Genomic DNA, 27,912 nt, shown 5'->3' with positions numbered 1-27,912 from the left:
GATCGCCGTTTGTGCGCCGATAAAACGACTTTCACGGATCTCGGCGTGCCTATTGACGAAACGATTTTCCAACTTTCCAAGTGCATGAAACTCGAATGCATGCCTCTATACATCTAAAGTATGGGCTAGTGATTCTCATCTTTGGAAATCACGAGCCTGCGTAAATCATCGTGATTTGCGTAACAAGACTATACGTATATGTACGTTAAAATCGTATTCTCAAGAATAATTCATTGTTCGGGTGTGAAATAGCCGCGATTATCATCTCGAGTTTCAAGATTCCCCGTAGTTTCTCGATGTGCCAAGGTTGATGGGAGGGGGGGGGAAGAAATTGTTCAACCCGTTTGCTCGTATACCTGTATCAAACAGCACAATTACGGTGTTTCGCAAGAGGAGTAGCACAACCCGACGAGAGTGCACAATTAGCCATAGACCCGCAACAAGAATAACTATACGGACAGGAGCAGTGTGGATACTCGTAGTCGCGAGAAAAATTTATTATACTCTTGGCCATTTTCTCGCTCCGAGAAGCATGACGCGCTCGCAATCATTGGAAAATCGGCATTTTTTGAGTTAAAAAAAAAAAAAAAAAAAAAAAAAAAAAAGAGAAACAAAAATTAACGAAAAAAGAAATGAAATAACTGTGCACGCGGGGTATTTCCGTTCGCTTGTCGACAGCCCTGCAATTAAACTCTCCCTTGTGCTTTGTATATATACGTAAAGGCGCACGTGGCGCTGCACCACCCACGCGCAGCCACACGATACACCGTAACTACATGAGCCTACTGTACTTTTCGGGGTCTTCGCTCTCTCTCTCTCTCTCTCTCTCTCAGCTTATACCGTGTGACGGCACTGCAAGCTAAGGGGAGCAGAGTTCGAGCTGCAATTGTATACGCCAGCTGATGAAAAAGAAGACTCGTCGAGCGGAAAGAGAAACCGCAGGTCGGGAGAAAAGAAGCAGAAGCCCCTTTGATCGGTAACGCGAGGCGTCATAAGTCCAGGCTATCGATCTGTCTCCGTTTTCCACTGCGGGAATAAAAAGACGCCAACGCAACGCCGGAAGAGAGAAACGAGGCTGTAGTACTTCCACGCGCACTTACAGTTAAAAATCAACGAATAAACGGGGATACGATATAAACTAGGAATAAAAAAAAACTGGACCTTTCACCTATACTCGATCTGAAATAACATACCGCATATGGCATCAGACTCCCAGCTTTCCGATCTTTTTTTTTTTTTTTTTTGCGTCCCTCGTATACTACAATCCAATTCTCCGAGTTCTCTTTACGTACGAGTCTATAGTAACCCCCGCTCGAGTGTAATCTCTAGTGCGTATATACGTGCTCGTTACGTCGCTCGGCCCTCGAGAGAGCGATTAGATTATTTTATTCGCGCCGCACACGCGCCCCGACGTTCGACAGACTCGTTTTTTTTTTGTTCCTTTCATCTTTCGAAACCCAGGACGTTTGATCTCTTTTCCCAATCGGGATGTAATGTTTCTGTGAACGTATACGTAGAGAGAGTTGCGCAAACACTCGCCTTCGACCAGATGTATAATATCCTATGTAGAGGCCGAGCTGAAAAATACACGGACGCTACTTACACCGATGTATTATATACGCCGCTTCTTGCACTTGGTATCGCGGGTTTTAAAAAAACTCGGCGAGCTTCATTTGTATTGTTGTACGACTGGCGGTAGGTATATTTTCATCCGATCGGCCGCCTGCGCGCTATTTCTGAATTCACGAGAGAGCTCTTGGGAGAGGATGATTCAGATCTCCGTGCACACCTACGCGGTGACGCAACGAGCTTGTTCCCTCGCTCCGGGGAATCACCTGAGTGTAAACAAAGCCGATCGTGGGCGACGGCGACGAGGGAGCAGGTGGAAAATCTGCCGATCTCTCTTTTTTCTCGGCGGATCAACGAGACCTGCGGTTTTGTGGATAAACGCGAGAAGTTGCCGGGGAAGGGAGACGTACAACAACGGTAAACCAACGTCGAAACGAATTCACGAGAGAGTGTAAGGCAAGAGAGAGAGAGAGAGAGAGAGGCCGGACAGCGACGGGAGAGGAGTCGATCCGAAGAGAGAGAGGCTGGAGTATGGCGTAGAGGAGGCTGCGATCTCGATCGGCGCGCGTATACACACGCTCGGCATTTCTTTGTGTGTGGGTGTGCGTGTGAAAAGTAAGCGGGCCCCAGAGACGTGTATATAAGCGGGTTTCGAGGGAACAAGAGATATGCAGTTGGGCAGGTTGTTGGGTTGGCTCTGCTCTTGTTCTTCAAAGTGAAATAACGTTCGGTGCACTTACTCGCGTGGATGGACCGAAAGAAACGAAGCTCCGTGTCTCTGCAGGGAAACGTGGTGCAGTAGCGCGAGCTCTTTTTTCCGAACACCCGTAACTATATACGGACATTTTCTCGCGCGTCTGTTTGTCTCCGGTGCACTCTCTTTGCAGTAGTGCGTGAAGTTAACATGTTGGCCACTAGCTCAACCAACGCATCGTTTGTTTATGATCGGATGGCATTTCGACTTCAACGCGGGGTATTTATGTTCAGCGCAAAAAACGACTCGAGTGGGCTTAAAATAATGCGTTCAAAGGCTATATCAGCTAGTGAATTTCTCGTCACAGCAATTTTCATTTTATAATGTGGCCTGGTATAAGGATTTTTTTGACACTGATTATCAACATTACTTTGAAATTAACGAATCATTGAACAATTTCCAGACTTTGAGTCCTCATTAATCACTTTCTTTCATCAGGACATCTAGACAAAAACGAACAACTGGTACTCTTTCCGTTTCATAATTTTTACCACCTTCATGATTCGCTCAAGTGGAAACAGGTCGAAGCAACATGATTGTTGCTTTTTAGCACCGATGCTATCGCCGTTGTTTCGATTATCGGTGGCCTCGATGCATAACAACCGCACCCCGGGGTTATCGCGTATACTATTTGCGACATTGATTCGCTACACTCCAACTATGATTCTTTTTTTTTCCTCCTGCATTCTCTTTTGAAAGCATGAATACTTTGCAATTTTTTTCATAACTAGGTACAGTAGTTCCGGGAGTTTTTCTGGATATCGTAGTAGAGATTCAAAGGAATTATTCCAGATAGTGTTTGCATCCACGATCAGGATTCTGGACATTTTTACTTTGAAGCTACCTGCTTTTACACCTAATCTTCTACGTATCACGTCACGTCATAGTAGACTCGCACACATGTACACACTCACAGTACATTCGGCTACGAAATATAACCTGCGGCTTGGCGCCAATTAAAGTTCCAACTCCAATGAGCCACAAAAATTCCTCTGCCTCACACTTTGAACACTCTTTAAGGATACATAGAGAGCCAACTGTAGCAACAACGGACCGACGATCGGATCGGCTTAACGATAAAAATGGTAAAAATAAAACTTTACGGACTGAATGACAACGAAAAATCTCGATAAATAAAAAACAAAAAATGATTGGATCAAGATAAGAAGTACCGATACCGATGGTGGAGAATCGATGAAAAATGTGGTGCCATTTTCTTGATAAAGATCTTATGAACGGGAATAAAATACTCGAACGCACTGCACTGAAATAAAAATGGGAACTCGCGTTCACGGCACTTGAATACAAAAGTGTGTGTAGGTAGACGTACAAAAAGTGGCGGCAGCGACCGAGGGACTATGTGCGGCAGGCAAGGCCCTCGGACTGGCACTGGAGACTCACTCTCTCGGCTCAGGCGACCGGCTCTCCTGCTGCTGTTGTAGCTGCTGCAGGCGGCTGGAGCTCCGTCTTGCTCGCACCAATGGTTAACAAAAGGGGCCCCTTGCGTGTATCCAGACCCCACGTGGCTGACACAGCCGGCACGCTTTCTCGCTCTCTCTCTTTTTTTTTTTTTTTTTTTTTCTTTTAATTGAGTTACCCCTACATAATTCTCACATACCCTACCTACTCTTTGTACGAGAGCCTACATGAGAAAATCTTCAAAAAGTGATTACAATGCAAAAGCTGATGATAAAAATAGTGATTAACAAAAGAACGATGAAAGCAAGATGAAAATTTAGGTGAATTCTGTTTTATCGAATCGTTACAGCAGGGGCTTACGAATCAAATTTGAACCACAAGAAAAAAAAACATTTTTCTAAAAGTTATAAAATTAAATTACAAACTTAAGGCAGCCGCAATTGTAATATATGCAAAAATAAAATCAAAGAGTTTGGGCAGTCATATTTGTTAATAAATAGTTAGCTGCTTATCTTAATATTATACTTGCAGTAAATCTTATTTATTTATAAAAAACGCACTTTTGAAGTTATGAGAATCGCATCACTAAAAAATATATACATAAATACATAAATGTATGAATCTATTTTCGTAGGGCTTCATCCTCCCTCACGAGCAACTCCCGTAATTGTAATTAGGAACAAAATGAACGGGCTGTTTCAACATCATATTTTTTGGCTTCTAAAGTAGCTCAAAGATTCATAGTTTCTTCTATACTGAAGTTTAAAAAACCCTTAATCTTTCTTTTTCATTAAACCTTTATCATATACAGTTACTCCACCGTGATTTTTGTGTCATTTTTATGAATTATTCTTATGAATTTATGACTTTGCATTTCTGTAACTATGCAATTTCATTTTTATTAAAGTTTAAGTCTGTATCCTTTTATTTATGTCTCAATATTTTTTTATATGCATTCTATTACTAAGTATTGTTTTTAATACTTCTGTTCGTAACCTTGTTTTTTAGTCTCTAAATATATGCATCTACGTCTTCATGTGTGTGTCTTTAATTCTACAATTTTATGCTTATTTGTGTTGCCATATTTGCATCTGTTTTATCCCATATGATGTTAATATTTTTATATCTCTGTGTCTCTTTTCCTTGATTTTTATATTAGTTTTAACTCTATTAATATTTCATGATTTTTTTTGCGTTCATGATATCTAATTTTGAAGTGTTAATCAACATTAATGTATCTTTCAATTGCTACATATAAGCCTGCAGTTAAAATACTGTTTACATTGGGTATTTTTCTATATTTTAGTCATTTTTCATCCATGCTCCTTTTTAAAGATTCTGCTTTTACAACTCTATTTGTGGTCTTCACTTTTTCCCCTTTGTATTCATATGACATCTTTATTTACCTATGGCTCTCTGTACTACTAACTGTGTTTCTATATTCAAGCTTCTATTATTATTTTTCTGGCTTTAGGTCGTTCTTATATAATTATTATGTGTTTCACCCCCCTATTTTTATTTATACAAGTTTGCATAGATTTGGAGCTAAAAAATATCAGCATTTACATGGTCATAGTTCTTTCCGAGCTCTTGCTCTCTCTTCTTTTTTACCTTGTGTACTTTGCCTAACAGTCAGCAGTGACAATTGCCTCGTGTACATGGGTGTGGACGTGAACGAATGTTCTATAAATTTTAAACACAGTGGCACAGGTAGTAATGTCACAACAAAAATATATGTTCAAGAGTTATTTTGCTCATTTTTAACACATCGACTTTTTGCTAAGCATATAACATATATCATGTGACTCTTTTGTCACCTCAATTTTTATCATGACATTGGTCCCAAAAAATTTCTCTGTTTACATGTGATGTGCATATTGCAGGCTTATTACTTATCGTTCTCACAAATAAAACTCACATATTTATATAAGTAAACATTTTGGAAAAAAATACCATTTAAGTATACTATACATCAGTATATCACACCAGTAAAATCTACTTAACTTTGGGAAAAAATTTTTAATCTCACTCAAAACTAATACTTGTCTGTAAGGAGCAATGTTATAGATACTGAAGAAATCATAGAGGGAAAACCCAGGGGCAATTGAAGTCCTTATCCCAATCTGCTCATCTCTCTAATATCAACTTGCCCAGAATTAGGCTGAGTGCATTTACGGACCTTCAGTTGGCATTGCACTTGATAGCAGTCTACCGAACAATTGCGTACCATCTGCACCTTGGAATTACTTGGTCGACTCGGTGAGGGATAATACAAACATCGATAGATCTTCAGGTTACACATTGTATTAATTCTTGTTTTCTTATAGTTTAATCTTATTACAACTGATACTGTAATATATTAATTGATTTAAAATATTTTGCATTTTATGTATGTGTATTGCTTTCAAATCATTTATAACTTTTAAGTAACATCTACTAAAGTTTTGTAAATAAGTCAAGTCATCGCATTTTCTAAGTTTTCAATAAATAGTTCAAAAAATTTTTTTATTTAGTTTTAAAAGATTTTTCTTATCATTACATTCTGATTTAAATCATAACACGATTTGAGATGGATTCAGTTTGGTTTCAGACGTAATAAAAAAATTTTGTTTAATAATATAAAAGTTCTTTGTTAAAGATGCGTCTGAGCTTTATAATACTAAATTTCTCATGTACACAGCTTTGACTTGGACCACATTTTGTTAGTGTATTAATTTTATTTAATGATTATACCTATTTACCTTGGCATATCAACAAAATTATTATAATTATCACCACACAAATCTTATCAATATTTACGCATACATAATTGTAAAATAAACCTTCTGCAAATTTAAATATCGTTAACTAATTATGACTGTGGTACGAGACAATTTTTAAAGCACGGAAAGTTTATGCTGTAGGCTTTTTATTTCACCGATCAGTTCTTTGAATGCAAAATCTCTACGAGCGTTTTTATCATTGAAAAATATCAATCTCGGTAACGTTTGTATCGTTGACCGTTTTTCCGCTGGAACCATTTTGTCCTTTTTTTTCCTTTTCGACGTTTCTTTTTTCTTTTCCATGGCCATCTTTTCTTTCTTCTTCTTAATTGTCTATCTGATGCGAAATTTTCATCAAACGATAGTGACTCATCCTCCCCAATAAGCTTTTGGTCTTCAATATGATCTTTTTCAACGACAGGCTTCCTTACGATTTGGTCATTGTCTTCTAAAGAATTTTGCAATGGACTCTCTACATATGTTTCAAAAACATCATTGTTATCAAATTCTTTGTGCTTTTTGATAGCGGTATTACGAAAGATATAATTTTTACCATTCCTAAATAATTTTTCATTCAAATTTTGATCACCTATATCATCAAAATTTTTACTATTTCTATATCTTGTACATTTACATGTTTTATGTACTCTATTTTCGTTATTTTCATCAGAGGATGGAGTGTGCGAGCATAAATTATTTGCTTTATACTTATTGGATTCGTTCTTAAATGTATCTTTACCAGTTGATTGATTCTGCCCTGTTTGAATGTACATTTTTTCTAACTTTATTTCCAAACCATCCTTGTTATCACCAACAAGGAAAGGTTCTTTTTCGTCAGCCAAGAGTTTTTGTAACTTATTGACGAAATTAAGAATTTTCAGAACTTTTTTCATTCTTCGAATTTTTTTATTCTTTACATCTTCTCCGTTTGGATCTAAAAAAATATTAAAATAAAACGTTAGCATATGTGATTAAATAGATTTAATTTTTTTTCTACACTAACAACTGTAATATTGACCTGGATATCCTTGAGTCGCTACTTCAGTCGTCAGAGGCATTATTTCGTGCGGTGGTTTGTTTTTTTTACGAAAATGGTAATCCTCACAGCAGTAGTCGTCATTTCGATCACTCGTTAACGTGGTATCATAGAGATCAGGTTCGATGACTTCATCCGGATCGTTGTACGGTGTTTTAAAATCCATGTTATCGTCATCAGGTTCCTGGGTATCAACAGCGACGGACGTGAAATCTCTCTCGTTTTTGTTGATCATCGTTGACTCATCGAATACGTCGTGGTGACAGTTGCAGTTTTGACGATCAGTGTTCTTATCGCCCGAGGAATCGCACCCGTTTCTACAAGAAATTGGTGGTATGGTCAACACTTTCTTCGTCCTATTTCTTTTGCCGAATTTCCTTTTGAAAAAATCTGATATCTTTTGCAGGGGACTTCGTGACTCATGAATGGGTGTTGGACAACCATTTGGATTACTCCATACAGCCATTCCGTATCGGTCTCTTTTTACGCGGTCAGCTCTTCGATTTCGGGATGTATTTTCGAAACTTCGCTGAGCAGGATTTGTTTTAGAATGAGATTCACCGGAACACCTTTTAGATTTTTTGGATGGTTTCTTTTTTAATTTTCCATTGGATTTTTTATCTTTTAGGTGCAAGCGGAGGGTTCTCTTCACGGATAAATCGTGCTCTCCTTTTTTAGACCAGCCCACATTTGAATTTTCTTCGTCAGAATTATCGTTTGCTCTCTCAATTCTTGAATTCTCGCTCTCACTGTCAGTCACATCGTAATCGTACCCGAACAAGTCGCCGCTTATACGTAAATGTTTGGGCGAACCTTCATCCAGTGGGCGATCAATCGACTCTTCGTCTTGAAGTATACTTTTTAATTGCCTTTTGGAATATTTATACTTTGCATTGCACTCGTTGCACAGCTTTGTTTCATGATTTCCATCACGTGCAAGTCCAGAAACTTTACGAGTATCGTTTAAATATCGATTTTTTTTACTGAGATTAAATTTATCAACTGTTTTATCTATCTTCGCCTGATTCGCTTGGATTTTTCCCTTTTCATTTCTTACATTTTTTTGAAATGGTTTGTTGTACGTTTTGAAATTTTTTCCGGCTAAAATCCGATTTTCTGAAGGATATTCAGCATAACTTTGTGATAATAACTTTCTTCCTACAAATCTTGCTTTTGAAAATTTATTTTTCTCTTTATCAGAAAGACATTCAGAGTTTTCATAGTTATAATAATCGTCGTAATACGCACTACTTTGTTTTCTAGAAATATGAATGTCTTCGTCATAATCATAAGTATTGCAAGTCTCTTTTTCTTTTGTTTTATCATTCAGAGAATCCTTGAAAATTGAATCAGAATTAACTAAGTTGCCGTCATCTGTATCCAGAATATTTTTTGTTTTACATAGCAATGAATTGTTGCGATGAACATCAGTCACTAACTTTTTAGTATCAAATGATACGACGAAGCTTTTAAGTTTATCATACGTATCGATTGCCCAGTCACGTAAAGCCTTAAGTTTATTTTGAATGTAACTTTTGTAATAATTTCCATTTTCAAGTCCTGTTGTCGAGTTATTCGTTTCCGAGACGCTCGTTTGCGCAGAGCTGTCAGGATACTTGAGAAGAATATGTATGTCGTCGATGAGTTTGACAAAATCTTGATTTTTACTACTACTATAATCCACGTTGTCGTCGACAGAATCTAATGGAAAGGACGAAAGAAAATCACCTTGAGCGTTTAGTCCTGGTTCGTTGCTATTGGTGGAGTATCCAACAGATTTGGGCCAGATTGCTATCTGACTCTTACGCCGGTTGTCGGGATGTCGGTCTATTTTTATCGTCTCCAGCATTGGGGTATCTATTTGTGAGCTCCTCGAGGGGAACAGCAAGTGTCCAGCTTGCGCTTTGCGGCTGATCGATTGCCTATTGCTTTTTGCTGAGTTTGAAGCTTTTTCTCCTCTTTGGCTGGAAATTATGTCGTTGCTGGAAATCAGGCCACCTTTGAGATTTTCATTTTCCAGCAATGCCGTTTTTTCCCATCTCAATCTGTTTGAGATCTTGGCGAAATTCTCTTCGATTTTGTGGTCGATGTCTTGCTGGTCTTTAATGTCGGGCTGATCTCTGAGATATCCCATTTTCACTGCATTTTTAATCAGATCAAAATTTAAGAAATCTGATTTCGATTTTTTACCATCGTAAAGTGAGGACTGACGATCGGGTGTTTTGAAAAATTGAGAATTCAGATCTGAATTTGTTGACAGTAAAACTCTTGTTTTGTATGAATGACTAGATATGCTTGTTGGATAATTTTTATGGTTTTTGTCAATAATTTTCGGTTTTTGTAAGTCAAGTTCGTAAGAACGTTTACCATGCAAAATATTTTTTTTTACTTTAGTATCATTGAACTTTAATAAGCTGTGATTCATGGACGCCCAAAACTTTAGTTTCATGTAAAAACTTTGTTGTTTGTGACGAGTAATGAGACTTCGATAGTTGTAATATTTACAAAATCTATTAATTATGCTTATAATGTTTTTAGGATACTGTATACTTTTTGTACAAAGTAATAGTATTTTCAATACTATTTTCTGATCTGTACGATCAATATCTTGAACATTTTCTATAGATTTAATTGTATAATCTCGTGATCTATGGGTCCAAGTAAAAATGTATGGTCCAGAATAAAATACTTCATCCAACAAATTATAAATATTTAGCGGATCATTTCTATTTTCTCGTGGCAATCTGTAGTAGTTACTGACCTTATCAACTTTCTAAAAAAATTATTGCTTTTTAATAAAAGATGAATTAATTTCATTGATTATGCATAAATTGAAATGAAACTTTAATGTGAGACTAATATCAGTTAATATTGATTTTATGTTGAAATCTCTTACGAATATTTAATACAAATAATCAAATTTTTTTTTTTAAACTACCTCAATATTTAACTTTTTTTTATCAAGTAAGGAATGAAACATTATTTGTCTTAATTTCTTCATCAAAGAGGGCTTATGTATTCATAGAAAAACGTATAAAAATAATTTTAACTATAATACACATTGTGGGTTAATAATAACTGTTTAAAAAATTGTAATGTATGGTTTGTAACTCTACACTAGCGTAGCTAATGACACCTAGTGATGTGTTTCATTACTACCAGAGCTTCTTTTAAATACGATTTTCAACTAATAATACTTAATTTCTTTGAATTAAAGTCTTTCTTTACAAAATGAAAGATTTTTTTATCACATATGAATTAAAAAATAACAAATCTTTATTTTATTTTCTGTCTTTACATTTTTTAAACTCCACTTCTCAACAGTAAGTAACTCTGAATCCCATGAAAGGTACTATGCCTTCCGTTGATAAGTTACCAAGCGTAAAAAAAAAGTTGTAAAGTTTTAATTATTATAACAAAACGTATGTGCATCAACAAAAATGTTTTTTCAAAAACTTTGTTAGATAATGTAATGGTATGTTGCTCCCATATTTTATACCATATTAAGAAATACTCAATCATTGATCAACTCCTTATTACGTAAACCAAAAGGTATCTTAAAAAATTATTCAATGATTTTGTTAAAAATGTCAAGAAATATAATTAATCAGAATCTTATACTATTTTTCGTTTGGAGAAATTTTGACTTGCTTACGTAAGTGTAACAACTGAATAGTTGTTTTCTACCCTCGTTGAACTTCCTGTTTTTAGCAGGCTCCACATTTATCTTCCACTCGTTTTGACAAAATTTACCGATCGGGCGTTCTGCATATTCCAAGTCTTCATACAAAATTATTATGCATACATATTTGAAGCTCAAGTTTCTTGGAACAGGTTGCAACAATGCTGACGTAGCACAGACATTGAGGGATATAAAAAACATCAGCTGGACACAATAAGACTTTAAGTTTCATGTATTTATACGGCATATATTTTTAAAATTTTTTTGCATAAAGTATCGAATATTTAAGTTACAGTAAATAAAAAGTTCGTTGCGTTTCAATAATTATATCTCTTCCGCAAAAAGTTTAAGATTCTTATTTTATTAGGAAGAAATTCTTGAAATTTGTATGATGGTACAATTAGTTTTATAACTGATTTTTTTATGTACAAGTATTTGTTAAAGAATTATTGAGGTTAGTAAAGAATCAGTGCTAAAAATTACCTGCAAAATGGTAGAGATCCAAATTTTGTAACAAAAATTTGCTGACATGTTAAGTTACAAGACAAGACTCGACTTACGTATTTCCAGTGCATTTCGGAAATCAGAATTAAATGTATTTTCTACGTCACTAGATTATGGCTCATTACACACAGTTAACTGTTCACTCAAGATAAAATTTTTTCTTATAATTATACCGAAAACTCGCTCAAACAACATACTTTTCATTATTTTATCTTTTTTTTGATCCGTATAAAATAATTAATAAATTAACCAAACTTAGAATACTTGAAACTTATGTAACTTGTACTATAACATGTAAACAGTGATGAATGTATATGCAAATCAACCTGTCATTTGTTTATCATTTGTATTTTGTAAGCAAGTTGGAAATCAAAAATTCTAACTGTAATTTAATTGGAAAAAGTTCACATGATAGTGAAAGTTTCATAAAATCGTTTTTAATATTTCAAAGATACTCGATGAACCGACTAAATTGTAAAATTAACTTAAATATTCAAAATTTTTTGTGGTTTGATTTATTTTTATATTAAAATAATATGCTCATACTGCTTGTAAAACTTTAAGCAAATCAACTCGTTTTCAGACTTATAACCTTTATTACACGTATGAAAAAAAAAAAAAAAAAAGATAAACAACAATTCTTTACAAATAAATATTTATTCATACCACTTTTAATGATGTACTGCAAATACACTTTTTACAGGCTTAATAATTCTATTTTAATATTATTATTGCTTCTTTAAACTTAATTTCTTAACACGTGTAAGATTTAATTCAAATAATGCAAGATGGAACCTATTCATTGTGCTGTAACAAGTTTTTCATCCGTAATAAAATGATATCTAAAAAATAGATTATAATTATTAGTCAAACAAATTTCCTCTTTATTATAACGTTGAAAACATATATTTATGAAAGTGATGAACATTAGAAATAAAAAAATTGTTGCTATTCGAATATTTTCGTTTTACGCTGACTTTGAATCAAAGGATGATGATCTATAATATAAAATCTTCAAGAAAATAATATTTTTGAGGCTTAGTTGTAAAAAAAAAGTTACTTCAATACTCAATGAGTGTCTAACATTGAATTCAAATACTTTTCTATTTCTATCATGCTATAGAAACATAACTATTTATTTTTCATTATGTATCGCTTAACTAGTTAAATTACACGATAAAGTAGCTTAATTATTACTATAAAAATTAAAAATAACATTTCATTTGCTCATCACTCACTATATTTAAAAATTTTTATTTTCTAATGCAAAGATAGAGTCGCTCAAAATTAAGTACTCTAAATATTTTTGACTCGTTGTAAATTTTACTGAACGGAATGTATTATTTTTCTATCAATTTTCTTTTATAACTTTTTGTATTATTTAACTTTGTTTTAAATTTCATTAATGCTTCAAAGTATCACAGTTTCTGACGTCGAGGCATACATATACTCGTTTGAATTCGCACTATTCTGGCACAATGTAAGATCAATAAAAATAGCTGCAGTTATATACAGATTATAAAAAATGAACTTTTAACGACCTCTTTTGTATTTGTTGTCTTATCAAATAAATGCTGGTGACTTATTTTTTTGTCAACAATAACTAAATCGTTTTTTCTAAATTTGTTACTATTGGAATCTTGTAAGTAATGATAAAAAAAATTTTTTTATTAAATCTACTATTTTTGCCTCTCCAAAATATACTCGTATACTTTAACTGTGCTTCTCGATAGAACTTCGTTCTAAAGCTTTATAAGAAAGTTAGAGTAACATACTTAAATTTTAAGAATGGATTGCATCTAATTGAGAAAATGACATATAAATTTATGTATGCATTGGACATTTGAAAAAACTCCACTGGCATGTCGTATAGGATAAGTATAGGAAATTTTAATGTAAGTAAGAATTACGACAAAAAAGCGTGTTGGTCGCAGCACTTGAAAACATTCGTATCGTTTTTCAAATCAAACTTGATGCCTGCGGAAAACTTTCTTCCCTTGTTTAAACGCCAAACATCCTGTCATGTGGATGAATAAGTCCTTTTTTTTTATCTACTGTTGCTGAAATTAAATTAAAATCCATCATATTTTTAATGATACGTACAATGAAAATGTTGATATTTACCATTCTTATATCCTGATACCAGTAAAATATCTTCAAAATTTCTCTCAAGTTGATAAAACTTTGAATCTGTTCTTCTAATTTACCGACTTCTTCGATAAAAAATCCACGTTCTCACTTCATTGTACCGAAAATCTGTGTCTTAATGTTTGCGCGAATAATGCTCATTTTATTGCCAACATTGTTGAAATTACTACGCCATTGGCCCTTGGTTTTTCGCTTTAAATCACCAAGTTTTGCATTTTCTTGGTGGGTTCATTTTAGAACCAGTTGAACATCGGAAGGCTTCGGCAAATTCGTGTGAATTCATCATTATTCCGTTAATCCTGAAAAATTATAATTCAAATAAGATCGTAAAAATATGAACATTTCTAATTCATATTTAATGTGTCATCATCAACGGAATTAAAATTATGCAAAATAATAACTAAATGCTTTCATTTGTAAGAGAGCATATAAAAAATGTTGTTTTATCCTTGTATAAGTTGGAAGAAAAAATAATTAAATAGGTAACTCAAAAACAAGGAATAATATAAATAACATCAGTCGTTAAAAGTATATTTGATCCAAGAACGTATAAACAAAATGTATTAAAAGTTTTATCAGCAAAGTGATAAAAATGCAGTTTTCCTTTTAATTTTTCCATTACTTCACCGAATCTACATGAGTACAGTTACCAATAATGCATTCAATTTATTTTCAGGCCCAAAAACTCGTCCCCGTCCTTCATCATCCGAAAGGACGCAATAATGCCGTTCTCAGCGAGCATTCTGACTTCGGCTGGAGTGCGCACAGCAAGAGTCGCGCAAGGTTACCCCCCCCCCCCCGAGCGATACCGCATTGATTTTAAATGTTAAGAATTAAAAATGTATTAAAAAAAAAATTTATAAGAATAAAACTGCAGAAGTTATAAAACTTGATGTATTTTAAGTAACTACAATCTTATAGAAATTAAAATAAAATTGAAAAAAAATTTTTTTGTTCAAATATCCCTTATTAAAAGTATAAAAAAATTTGACAGCACACAAAACATATTAAATGCAATAAATTCTAATTTGAACGTAAAATTGTAATGTAAAAAAAAGAACACGCGTTAAAAAATGACAAGCACCAAACGCAAAAAAAAAACACCACATCCAACGATACCTTTCCGGTTGGGGGGTGTGATAATCGAGCTCGACAGACAGAACGTAGGCCTCAGCAGTCATGTTCGAACAGTAGGTCTGCAAGAAAAACAGATCGGAACTCACAAGGACGCTCGAAAATCGATGCACGAGGGTATGTTTCGGCTAGGCGCACAAAACTACGAGGGTTAATAAAAGAAATAGAGATGATATCTCACTTGGGCGGCGCTGATGAAAAATAGTTGGCTGGGCCGGAGTGCCTCCAAGCCCGGCAGGCTGCGGTCTTTGCCGTTCGTCAGGGTGTGCCACGTGTGGTAGGCAACCTGTAGAGCACCGATGTCTGCCACGTTCTCGTTCCTAGTGACGTTCCAGTCGAACTGTTGAAAAATATGTTATTACTGTCGCCTTTTCACCCGATTTTTAGATAGAAGCTCCGTAAAATTAATGCCATGTACTTTCGTGCAGGCTATTGATTTTTAAAAAAGAAAATGGGCACGATAATGAACAATTCGGAAGACATTTATTATTTTTGTTACTATTTTTTAACAAACAATCGTAAATATGTATATTATATCACTATCAAGTTCTGCAGGTTGATTTTTTTTTTTAACTGTGGCTTTTTATAAGACCATGGATTTCTGAGTAAAAAAAAAAAAAAAAAATTAAAAAGTTACAGGCAAAAGCAAGGCGACTTTTATAGTTATACGGACTAAACGAAATATTCCTAAACGTCAAATAGAAAGTTAAACCACTCTGTTGATCATTTACAAGAACTCATAAAATTGCAACGTGAAATTAACAGTGACATTTAACATATTGGTTATATCCATATAATTGGAAACATGAGGTCGTGGAAAACGTGAATAAGAGGCGATGAGCTTGCGAACTGATGCCTCTCTCTCTCTCTTACGCCTAATTTCTGCCTCCTTTGAGCGATGTCCGTTAATTCGTCTTTGACAAGAGTTTCCTCGCAAGTTGGCTTCATTGTCTTAATGAGGAATGATTTATGGTTTGGTTCCATTGGAGACTTGATAGAGTCATATTTTTATGCTTGAATTTTTCAATTTTATTTGGACTCTTTTTTTCGTAATAAAACTTTTATAGTAATAATTCTCGTGAAAATTAAATGCATCGTACTTATACCGCATATTTAATGAGAATGTACGATCTCATCATCGAATATATAATGATAATAATTTATATTATTAATCAAAATGCTCATAATTAATTTTATCTATAACAGTGGGAATACATCCAACTCACGTAATTAGTGTACTTTCCGAAAATTTTCATCAATCACATCAATGAGAATATCACGTCATCCACTACTGTATTGATTTTTTAAGCAGTAAAATCTCATTGGCTATTGTGTGCTAAAGATAGTAAAAACTATACATATTCAAATAAGCACTACACACACTGCTTTATGCACAAAGAATTATTTAATATTGAAATTCTTGTACACTGTATACATTTACGTGCACTTTTTCAGATTTTCAGTCTTTTTTATATTTGTGCAAAAAAAGCCCTACCACGTCATATCACCTTTTGGCATTTTTTTTTTTTTTTATTAAAAATAGCTACTACCGTACGTAAAAATGGTTCACTAAATGTTGACTATATTGGCTGAAAGTGTGGTACGAAGTACATGTAGAAGCTAAACAGTGGTAAATATATCTTATACCTGAACATCAAAGCTATTGCCGAATAACTTGACTTTCCTCCAAAAGCTTCTGGCGTACAGTTTGGCAACGCACTCGATCATGACCTCCAGCCTGCGCCAGGCCTCTGGTGTGATCCATGACCACTGATCACCAATGGGCTCGGGATCGACTGGCAGCCTCCGATGATGAAGATCAAAGGCGTGAAGCACCTCGTGGCTAATTACCGAGCCTAGAGTCGCATAAGCGGAGTACGCTGGCCCACCGTCCCATGACCAGGACCACGCCGTCATCATCGCCAGCGGGATGACTTGTAATTAAAACAGGGAAACAATTTTTTACTGCGGTTTTCAGAAAGTAAGATGATATTTTGGGAACAAGATACAATTTCAATCCCTCGATCGCTTTCTTTTTGGAGCAAAAGAAATACCAATAACCATAATATTTTCTTCAACGATTAAGAGACTTACCAATGGAATTCGATGAGGCTTCGTAATATGCACTGACAGTGAATGGATGGTGCCATCTGTCAACACAAAATCGATACACCGTCGCTTGTAGTTGTACAATTGATTTTTCTCTCTAATGTGAAAAACGTGATCAATTTTTTTTTAAATAAAAAAAATATTGAATAAATAAGAAATAATTGTTCCATCTAGCAAACACTATAATCTATTCATTTAGTAAGTCTTTGATAATATTAATAATTATTTTGAACAAAGGAATGACAATTGTTCGTTAACGGATAGAGTGGCAACTAGTGTTTTACTTTTACAATGGTTTGATGATGGTCATGATGATGCTCAGTTGTTCTCTCTTACTTGTGTGTCGCATTTCTTTTCGTTTGGCTTTCCGTGGTTCTAATTTGTCTGAATCTTCGCAGGACGGTTGAGAAAAAATCATCTTCATCGATGACAACCTGATGTAATGAAAGTTCACAATACAAAATATCAAAAATTCGAGAAATTAATTTTTTTTGAATAACTACTGATTTTACATTTGAGGCATGTTATTAGCCATAAAATATTTTTAAATGAGAGATGATTAAATTGAATTGTATGTATTAAAAACTATGCAGAAAGTAAAATAAAATTTTATTTCCGATTTCGATGGTCAACTACAAACAAAAAAAAAAAAAAAAAAAAAAAAAAAAATGTAATGCAAACCTTTGCCATTTCGTGTGCCCATAAACTCTCATTGAGATATCCTGGCCAAATTCGGAAATTCCCTCGTAAAGAGCGTAGTCTGAAAACAGCTTGAGTTCTCGTTTCCTCGTCCAACCACGGCATCACGAGCATGCGTTCGGCGAGTGTCTCTTTAATACGCTCGAACAATACTCCGACCTGTAAGTTTATGTCGCAACGTTACAAACTTCTACTCTCTTCTTGAACAAACAACGTGTTTTTTCCTTCTGTTGTCGCATTCAATAAGCTTATTTTGCAATAAATGCAATAGAATGTTATAAACTAACATTATTGGAAGAGGACAAACGAAACGAGGAGCTTGAAAAATTCAAGCATTTTTACGATAGGTAGGACATTTTACTGGTTTGTAGGGAAAAAAGTTACAAAAGTTCAGCGTTACCCTGTTCACCAAAAGTTCCAAATAATCAGAGTTGTACTGTTGAACGTAAAGCATCCCAACGGCATCGCTGAAAACGTTTTTAGTCAACCTGACACAGTTCTCGCTCCAGTTTTCGTTGGCGGTCACATTCACGATGTCATGCAGGATGTCCGTGGCATAAAGTACCAGTAGTCCATTGTGTATCATTCTGGAAAAAAAATACACGTACGCCGCATAAAAATATATATTTCTAACGAAATTGATAAAAAAAAATCAAGATTGCAATTTTAAATGCATCGAATATCAAGAATTTAAAAATTCGTTGACGGAATGAAATAAAAAATTCTAATTAAGAAATCAACTTTGCGAAAACCAAATTGTAATTTATTCAGTTTTCTTTTGGATTTTATTAAATGCTGGATATACATTATATTTTGCGTAACCCGTAATATACAATTTTATCGAATTCTTAAGTTATAAATTCATGAATATTTTAATCCATCCGTCATAATTTTCAGGTACACAGCATGAAAACATTTTTGATAGAATCTGCGTGTAAATATACACACGCATATACAAGGACGTTACTCCCAAGAGTCGCATCTATTTTCTGATAAGACTTTTGCGCGAATGTACATGTATGAAAATTTCGTTAAAGAGCTACTGGGTCAACGATTTTTGTTTAGAACGAAATATTTTTTTGCTTTTTATTCTTAAATATTATATTTTATAATTAATACATATATGTGTTTTTTTTTGCATGATATAATCCACAAAAACTTATTAATTGGAATTGCGATTTTTTTTTTTTTTTTTTAATGATCTTAAGAAAAATACGTCGCACGATATTGCTGCAATTTTCACGTATTGGAGCAATAGTACCTAAAGATGTTAAAAATTATATCACATGAATAACTTAACCTATTTGTGCATTATTTCAGATTTATATGAGCAGACATGATGGTCCAGGGACTGATCAGGTCAACTTCTCGTATACTGCAGCTTTGAAGTTAAACCACAGTGTCGTTGAGTTTTTTTAAGGTTAATTATTTTCACTCGAATCTTCAAGAAGAGGAAACATGGCGAGTAAATAAAATTAGGTCAGTAAATACAGAACTGACCCGTTAAGTCACCTCCCTCTTTCTCCAGATCGAGTGTATGCAGGTGTGTATGTGAAAAGTAAACTAATTATAGCAGTAGGATTTTTTTAATAGGTGAGTCTATCACCGTACAAATATTTTTCTAGCTTTGTGAACGTGCCCCTAACCATCAAAGTAAGTGCTATTGTTGTTAACTAACTGACAAGCATCGTGGACGGAATCGCATGACGTTTGGCCAGTCAACGGCAAGAGTTGCCAACTTATTGATTAAAAACGGAGAAAAATAAATATAGAGAGAAATTACAAAAAAATTGGGAGGGGGGCAAACAAAAGAGTACACGTTTGTGCATCGGACATTCCGGCGCCAGTGGGACGAGTCCCCGAAAAATAAAATAACAGCGAGCCGCTCCGCACACACTCTCCTCCTTCGCTGACTTCCCTTGCTTCTTGTCCTATCCTCCCGTGTGCGCACATAGTACGACTACCTCTAAAGTTTTTTTCTTCATTCTTTCACGTCCAAGGTATAATCGGTCAGCTTCGGTTTGTTCACCCACCCCCACACACACAATGTATAATAATGTAAACGCATCTCAAAACTCTGCGGTATCCGTTTTCCGAAAATATTTCTTATCGCCCCCTCTCGTTCGCCCGTCGGTCAATGTTTCTCACACGCTTTTTTTTAACCATAAACGAGATATAATACTTTTTGCTTTATTTTTTTTGGTTTTTGTTGTCAGACTGGCGGGCTTCTCCAAGTTTTTAGGTTGTGACTTGCCGAACGAAAGTTTGTTGGCAATCATACGAGCGCCTGACCGACTCGAAACGAATAGCTGATTCTCTCGCACACTTTTTAACTACTCCATTTCGGGGGCAGTAGCATCTTGTGTACGTGCAGGAGAAAGAAAAAATCAATAATATGCCCACGTTTGTACGCGCGGATTACGAGAAAAACAAACATAAACTCATTTATCGGAGTGGACAAAAAAAAAGGGGGGGGGGTAAGAGAGCGAGCAAGTACTCAACCCCGTTTTTTCACATCGCAAAATATTCAACCCATACTGCAGCAACAACTCTCGACGCGACGTTTGATCCGTTTGTATATATATATATCACACGTGCACACACACGAGCGTCAGAGAACTTCAATTGATCGTACAAGCTATTTGAGCGCTATAAATTTTCATAAATGAGTAAGCATCTGACCTGGATCCCCGGGACGAAAATACACGGGCACCTCCCGTTGGTAAGTGAATAGACATTCACGGAGATGGTGGCTTTGTATGTAAATTCGTTATGAAACTTCATCCCTTCGAAACGACGTGTGTTTTGTTTGTACGTGCGTGGGAAAAAAAAAAAAAAAAAAAAAAACTGTCGATTGAATGTAGGTCAGCGTTTTCAATTTAAAACAATAAAAAAGTTTACGCCGTTGCGCGTAAAAAGGAAAACCCCCACAGGACCGAGGTTACAAACAATAGCTGTATACGGTTTCGCTGTGTCGAAACAAAAACTGCGCGCTACGCACTATGGATGCGAAGTGAGTGATCGACAGTGCCAAGGTATCTTGCACTCGTTAAAAAAACTTGGCAACTCCAAGAGCATCCGATTCGTTCTATAGGGCGATTCATGCACTAGTCGATAATCTAAAACGACAAAAGGCGTGTGCACACTTGACACATCCTGTGCACAAAGTGGAGAGGAAGTGCTGAAGCGTCATGGATGAGCATACGCGTAGTGTAGTCGATGTGTGTGGGTATAACGTTGCAACGAGCGAAATCGCAATTCCAGAGTCACCGGGAATTTGCCGTCTTCAATTAGCGAGCGACTATCTTCCGTACGTAGGTACACACAGATGGATATGGAAATATCATCCGACGAGTCTGGGGAGTCGAGCGATTCACATGGTATAGAGGAGCGGGCACTTTGTGCTTTTATTGGATTTTTTTCCCCCCCTTTGACGAAGCGAAACGACGTATGTTACGTTCTATGGTGCGTTTTACGCGAGGATGATCGAGATATTATTTTCATTATTGAGGATACGTCGCTCTAGAAAGGCTGATCGGTGAATTTTCACTGGTGGAGTGAAATTTTAGCCACCGCGGGTTCTCTGCTTTTGACGTTTGTTCTAGCTCCCCCGTGTTTTTTGAAAACAACTGGATGCTTCAATTTTTTATTTGGTTTTGGTGTTTACGGATTTTTGCAGCAGAGGCGATCCTTTGCAATTGGACAGATCAAAATAAAAACCTGTAAGCTGTAAGAGAGTAGTGAACGCCCAAAGTAGAAAAATACATTTTTGGAACGCGTACAGTTACAGGGTTTAGCCATCCTTACAAAATGAAACAATTTTTTTCTGAAACCATTGGCCAAAGGAGAATGTACAGTACAAAACGTAATTCTTGTTCTGTTCATCTTTCGTGTGTCAATTTTCTTTTCCGTACCAAATTGTTCGACTCGATGGATCTGGTTAAGACAGAACTCTTGGAACGTACAGGTAGTCAAGCGTGCAATCTGTCCTAAATGTCAGACATGCGAATAGTAGTGAATCTCACAAGCTCTGAACTGGTATATTTTCAAGTACGTAGAATATTCTTTGGATCTCGTATTATTTGTTCTTAAATTTTTGTACACCAAAGAATGAAAATATTTTTAACTTTCCTTACGCCCTCTGAATTTTTACAAATACTCGGGAGGCCGCACACTTAAAAGTCCCGATAAAAAATCCTAAATCTCTTTCGTTTCACGTAAACTCTTGTAGACTTTTAAAGACTGTATGTGACTTCAAATAAATTAAAAATTACTTCAAGACTTTGATGGTAGGCATTTGGAAGACTTTAGGAAACTATGGGCCTTTTTTAAATCCAAGTGGTGATCGTATTACTCTCTTGAATAGTGGTTGCTGTTAAATGGATTCATTAATCTCCCAAATGCTCATTAACGTTGTGGTGATGAATTTTTTTCAAACGCGCAATAATCCAGGTTGAGTGTACAGCGTCAACAAGCCCGATTGACCTGGCAAGCGAGCGTTTAATAAAGTTACACGGAGCGAGTGCGAAAAAATGTGAGGCGCGGAGCGTCCGACTGACTGGCGCTCTCGGGCAAATTAGTCGGTCTCGCGACGCCTCTCTCTCTCTTTTCCTGGCTCACCAAGTGATTAATGCGAGCTTGCAAAAGGGAGACAGCGATCCAAACGCGTAATGAGCAGGGAGCGATTGTTGATTTCAATTAGCCCATCCGTGACTGGAAATTTGAGCTGAAATTCCGGGGCCTCTGGTCGCACGTGAACATGGAATGGCTTTGCTTTATTCGGAGGGCGGAGAGCATCATTTGACCCCCGTCCGTCGGAACACCAGTGCTTGATCTGTGCTGCTGCTGCTACTACGTGTGGGGAAGATTTATTGGACTTTACTGGAGGAGGATGTGGATGGACCCGTGGGTAGGAGTGTGTGTGTGTGTGTGTGTGTGTGTGCGTGCGTGATTTTTTTAGATTTATGCGTCAAGAGCTTTTTTGCACTTTTTCATCGAAATATACTAATTTATAGGGGCGATGATGGAGAGAGAGTTATGTGGACAGGTTAAAGGATTATGCGTTCGACAAAATTGCAAAATGTCGTTCCGAAAAGCTTGTCATGCGGCATTTTTTTTGGCTACTGTTCCGAATGAAATGTAGTTTTTTGACAAATAAATGCTCATTTAGTCACATTAGGCGCTAAAATCGTCATTAATGTATTATCAATGTCATCAGTTCATGTGAAATCAACTAATATGCTGCTGTTCCATTTTTACTGTGTATATGACGTCCACTTGGTAATACGCTAATATTAATCATAAGTAAGTATATGCTGAAATATATTAATTCTAAGTAATATGGCAATGCTAGGAAAAAAATTCTTGTTTTTTTCATTTTTTGAAGCTTTCAAGTTACGCTTTTTTTATGCTGAAACTCTAATCTCTAGATACTATTGGTTTATCCTTAACCCAACAAACATAATTTTTTATATTTCCACTCTTTTTACTCAACCTCGTAAAAATTTATCCATTATTAAGAATAAAATTTGATGCGGATGGCATATCCTTTGGAAAAAAGATATGTAAAATGTGATTAAATTTGAACTATTTTTTTTACAGAATTTTTCCTACAAATTCTTTACTGCAGTGGAGATTGTAAATTAAGAAATACCAATTTTAAATATAGATTCTCTGCTTATTACTAATCTGATACCTAACTTTAAAGCTTATGCAGTTTTCATACATGATAAACATATTCTATGCATACTTTTTTCTCGCAAAGTTATTTAAATTTAATGGAATTTCTTTTTAATTTCAAAACAAAAGCGACTAAACGCGTATAACATACTTTAGACGCGTTAGGTGTGGAAACTTTTATTAAAAACGTCCACAAGCTAGATCTCAAGTTTACATTGAGTAAGTTTTCTTTCTTTTTTTTTTCTTTTTTCTTTTTTTCTCCCTCTCTTTCTCATATTTCCTGCTTTGTTGTACAGGATTTTTACATTTTTTCTTTCTTACTTAAAAATCTTTATAACAACAATACACACTTGAGTTTTGACCTCTTCTCCAAAGTACTTAATTTTTTAATACCTAAATGTGATTTTCTTATGAGAATCCTGTTTTAAAAAAACTATGATAAGAACTTGAAAAAATGAGTTTTTTGCTAGTCATCTAATATTATTGCTCTCCAAGAAGGGGAATAAAATATGTTTTAAATAAATCTGCCAGGGTTGAGATACATGGCTCTGATTCATCAAATTATTGGGTGTTATCGTATTTTAACGATTTTTCTTCAACCAGAGACGAACTATCTCGTATTACCACCTTGAATGTAAAGCTGGATATAAATAAGGTTCGTTGAGATTTACGACAGCTTAGTCATTACGGAAGAGAAAATCGAGCTGGAAGAATCAATTGCAAATAAAAGATAAACTTTTCGAGCTTGCGCCTCTCCTCCGAACCTGATCGTCTCCATAAATCTTTTCTTTGGAAAATTTAAACTAAATAAATAATCTAGCTTAAATGAAAGGTTGAATTTTTCTGACAGCTGGAGATTATTGAATAATTAAAAACATCATTAAATTTCATAACTATTTCATGTGTACATTTTTATTTTTTCATATTTAAAACAATTTTTTTGTCCATTATTTTTTCTTTCTTTCAGAGAAATTACAGTCAAAAAGGAAACGCCTGCGGCCCCATGTAAAAGTTACCTCATTAGTTGAACTTAGGAAATTATGTTATCAGTTGGGAGTCTAAAATAATATTATTAAACATTATTTTATGAAAGCAAAATTTCATCACAGAACCGTAGAGAAAGGAGCTAATGTGGACTTGTTTTGAGTCAGTGCCAACGCTATAAAAGCGAAAGCGTGAAAAATATGTGGGTAGTATGGGGTGTATATGGGTATAATTAAGACAAAAATCCAGAATCATTACTTAATAAGTGAAAAAATATAGAAGTGTTCCAGAGACGAAGACAAAGACTCAAAAAACATACTCCTTAATTAACAGTTGTGATATAAAAAAATCAGAAACAAAATATACATTATATACATAGATAAATAATCACAGTTTTGTTTTTTAGAGACACATACCAATAAACAAATATGCAGTGACAAATGGCTAAAGATAGAGTCGCAAAGGTAAATGTGTTTATGTAAAGTCATAGAAACAAAGATCTGGATCTTTAAGGCTGAAACGTCATACTGAGAAATAAAGATTTATATTCACAGTAGATATGAGACTATGAAATAAACAACACAAATAGCATAATGAGAAATTAAGATACAAACACCGAGATTCAGAAATTCAGAGACAACGAGCCATAAAAGAAGAGATTTAATGATAATCAGACAACAACTTTGTCATGATAATTTGAAGAAACAAAAGATATTACATTTAATGACATTAAAGTGAATATGCAGAGTAAGATATGCAAACAAACAGACGGTCATACAAGTACTAAAACAAAAACACAAAAACAAAAAATTTAGGATTTAATACTGACATCAAAAGGCTTATGGTAACATGAGAAAACTCATAAATAGTAACATAGACTTCAATACAGTAACTTGGCATTATATGAAAGCAATCACGTAGAAAAATACTTCAGAAATTAGTAAAGAATGTACCATATTGCATGCGTAATGCCAATGCAAACGTGCGATCTGAGAAATATTTATTTCCATTCGGTGGTGGGTGCAGAATGTTATACGTGCTTCGGTATTCAGAAATCTGGCACGTACAAGAAATTTTTTAAGGGGCTCAAAAAATGGTTAAAAATAGTAAATGCACGTCAGGATATAACACCCTTGCTTATGTTGCAAAGAACCACAATAACAGTAAAGTACATAAAACGGTACACAACAGACTAAATGTTGACTGTAGTACCAAACTCGAATTTTAAAGAAGCTAATAAATTAAGGAGGTCTTATTTTTTCTGAGTACTTATAAAGAAAAAATTTAAATGATTGGTAATATTTTAACTTTATCCTTTAGTTCTAAAATCATGAGCCGTCATACTAGGAGATTATAGAGGAGACTATTTGTTTTAACTTATTTTTTTCGTTAAGCTAAAGAAAAGATAAACATAACTAAAAATCATGACACTTATCACAAGACTTCGTACATGAATTTTAAATAAAAACAGGTAATTAATTACCATTATTTTTTTTCATCTTTAACATCCAAGTTACATATTTTTGTAATGAACATTATCCTCTGATCCCTTGAGAGCTTTATTAAACACCTAACAAAACACCAATAAAATAAGCTTTAGAGCAGCATGAAGAGGAACGCATAAAAAAAGACAAAAAAAACAGGAAAGAAAGTAAAATTAATACGAAACCTAAGGTAATGCAGTCGGTTTGCAAAATCTGCCGGAGGTGCTCGAATCAACTTTATATTTATGAGATTCGCGAAGTCGCTTGTTCTGCATGCTTGGCTGCTAAAAAGCTCCCAGGCAAACCTAAATAAAACTAAAAAATAAAACTATGAATTGATTTTCAGTTCAATTGAGTATTCATTTCTAGTGGCATTGATAAACATGAACTAACTTTAGATTTTAACTTTTTTTTTTTTTTTTTATAAAAAATATTTAAATTTTTTGGTAGGTTGATTGGCAAGACAATTGTAAACACAATTATTCTTATTTTCTAGAATCAAGAGTTTGATTTCGTTTATAAACGTCAATGATAATTTTTATACGACGTTTTATTTTTACTGAAAGTATATGCAAGTGTCGATTTTCAAAATACAACATCAGTAACATGCACATCTAACAGTAATGATCACAAAAAACTTTACTGGATTTAAAATTTACTCGCGATATTTTCTTGTCCCGGGGATGTCGTACCAATAACGGAAACTGGTCATGATTTTCAAAGGGAGTGATTTACCGTCTCAGGTGAAAAAAGCGTAAGTGTAATGTTTTTCTTATGGCACATACGCCTTTTTTTCCCGGGACGGCAGCAATATATTCAACTAATGATGATCAGGAATAATTTTATTAATACAATATTGGTGTACCTTATCAGAAAAAAAATTGAACTTTGGGAAGCTTTTCACTATAAGCCTACGATATTTAACCGTACAACGCTGAAAGTACAAAGTAGCATTCAATGTGTCCTCTTATACTTTTATAAATTACAGCGCAGAGCAAGCATATTCACACCTAATCACGGTAAAATATCAAAACACAACTAATGTCAGTATCTAAACTTATAATATTGTTTAGATTATTGACAAATTTTTGTAGAAATGATTCAACATGGCATGGTTTTCCCTCTCAGTCAGGTACGAAATGTCATTATGTCTCTAACTTATACACGATAAGTTTTCTCTACTTATTGTAACACACCTAAATCTGACTCCAATTCTTTCTCTTCCACTCACATTTAATCACGATAATCTATCGATCGACATTAACCTCGTGCTTACATTGCAATCATTACTACTTGTACAACATACTTTCAATTTGTGCCATCAAATATTGTCCATCGCATTTTAACGAATCTTATTACCTAGCATATATATAACAAGGAAATTTCTTGTTTGGTGAATCCTTTTTACATCGCATTTTCCAAGCATGTACAGTTTTAATCTATAAAATGTTAAAGGTAAAAATCAACATACCGTTTGGAGAAGCGATTCAAAAGTTTGCCGAGACTGCGAAAGTAATGAGGAGCGGTCACGTAGACGTAGGCAGGCTGATCGTCGTTGAAGTATTCACGATAACGATCGTGATTGTACAGATCGGCAGTAGCGTTATCCAGGGTCAAATTTAGCAGCATTCCCCACCTTATCTAACCAAGGTATGACGTCATTCAAATTAATGATCAAATTAAATCCCAGTTATTCAAGCCGGTGAACTAAGATTTTTTTACTCACATAACCGAAACTCTCTTGCAAGTACGAAAGATTGTATGGTACGTAGATACGTTGATCGATGTCGATCCAGTTGTAAATGTCCTTGTGTCTGGGGTATATCTATGCAAAGAAAAAGAGGTCCACGATTATCATTATAAACAGTAAAACATGTAAATACCGATGGACTGAAATTTATCACAAAATACGCGAGTTGGCGTAAAATGTATATATCAGTATAATTTAT

The 27,912-nt window shown here is 34.8% G+C and overlaps 1 protein-coding gene across 3 annotated transcripts in view; it reads right to left on the bottom strand.

Moving 5' to 3' along the window:
• Positions 1 to 13,856: 13,856 nt before the first annotated feature.
• Positions 13,857 to 27,912, bottom strand: part of LOC106639779 (neprilysin-1) — a 66,921-nt gene continuing 52,865 nt past the window's right edge. For all 3 annotated transcript variants that reach the window (XM_089589673.1, XM_089589667.1, XM_089589672.1), the window contains exons 9-18: positions 27,690 to 27,788; positions 27,435 to 27,604; positions 18,217 to 18,403; positions 17,799 to 17,975; positions 17,454 to 17,551; positions 17,103 to 17,158; positions 16,656 to 16,942; positions 15,190 to 15,348; positions 14,994 to 15,070; positions 13,857 to 14,173 (exon numbers count right to left, since the gene is read on the bottom strand). In XM_089589673.1, coding sequence (XP_089445799.1) covers positions 14,074 to 14,173; positions 14,994 to 15,070; positions 15,190 to 15,348; positions 16,656 to 16,942; positions 17,103 to 17,158; positions 17,454 to 17,551; positions 17,799 to 17,975; positions 18,217 to 18,403; positions 27,435 to 27,604; positions 27,690 to 27,788 — 1,410 coding nt within the window. In that variant the 3' untranslated portion in view covers positions 13,857 to 14,073. The remainder of the gene's footprint in view (positions 14,174 to 14,993; positions 15,071 to 15,189; positions 15,349 to 16,655; positions 16,943 to 17,102; positions 17,159 to 17,453; positions 17,552 to 17,798; positions 17,976 to 18,216; positions 18,404 to 27,434; positions 27,605 to 27,689; positions 27,789 to 27,912) is intronic.

The sequence above is a fragment of the Copidosoma floridanum genome, unplaced genomic scaffold, assembly GCF_036245765.1.
Source record: "Copidosoma floridanum isolate Cflo_tuat_1 unplaced genomic scaffold, Cflo_Japanese_pri ptg000001l, whole genome shotgun sequence".
Lineage (NCBI taxonomy): Eukaryota > Metazoa > Arthropoda > Insecta > Hymenoptera > Encyrtidae > Copidosoma > Copidosoma floridanum.
Note: the sequence above shows the minus strand (reverse complement) of the source record. Positions and strands in the feature narration are given on the sequence as shown.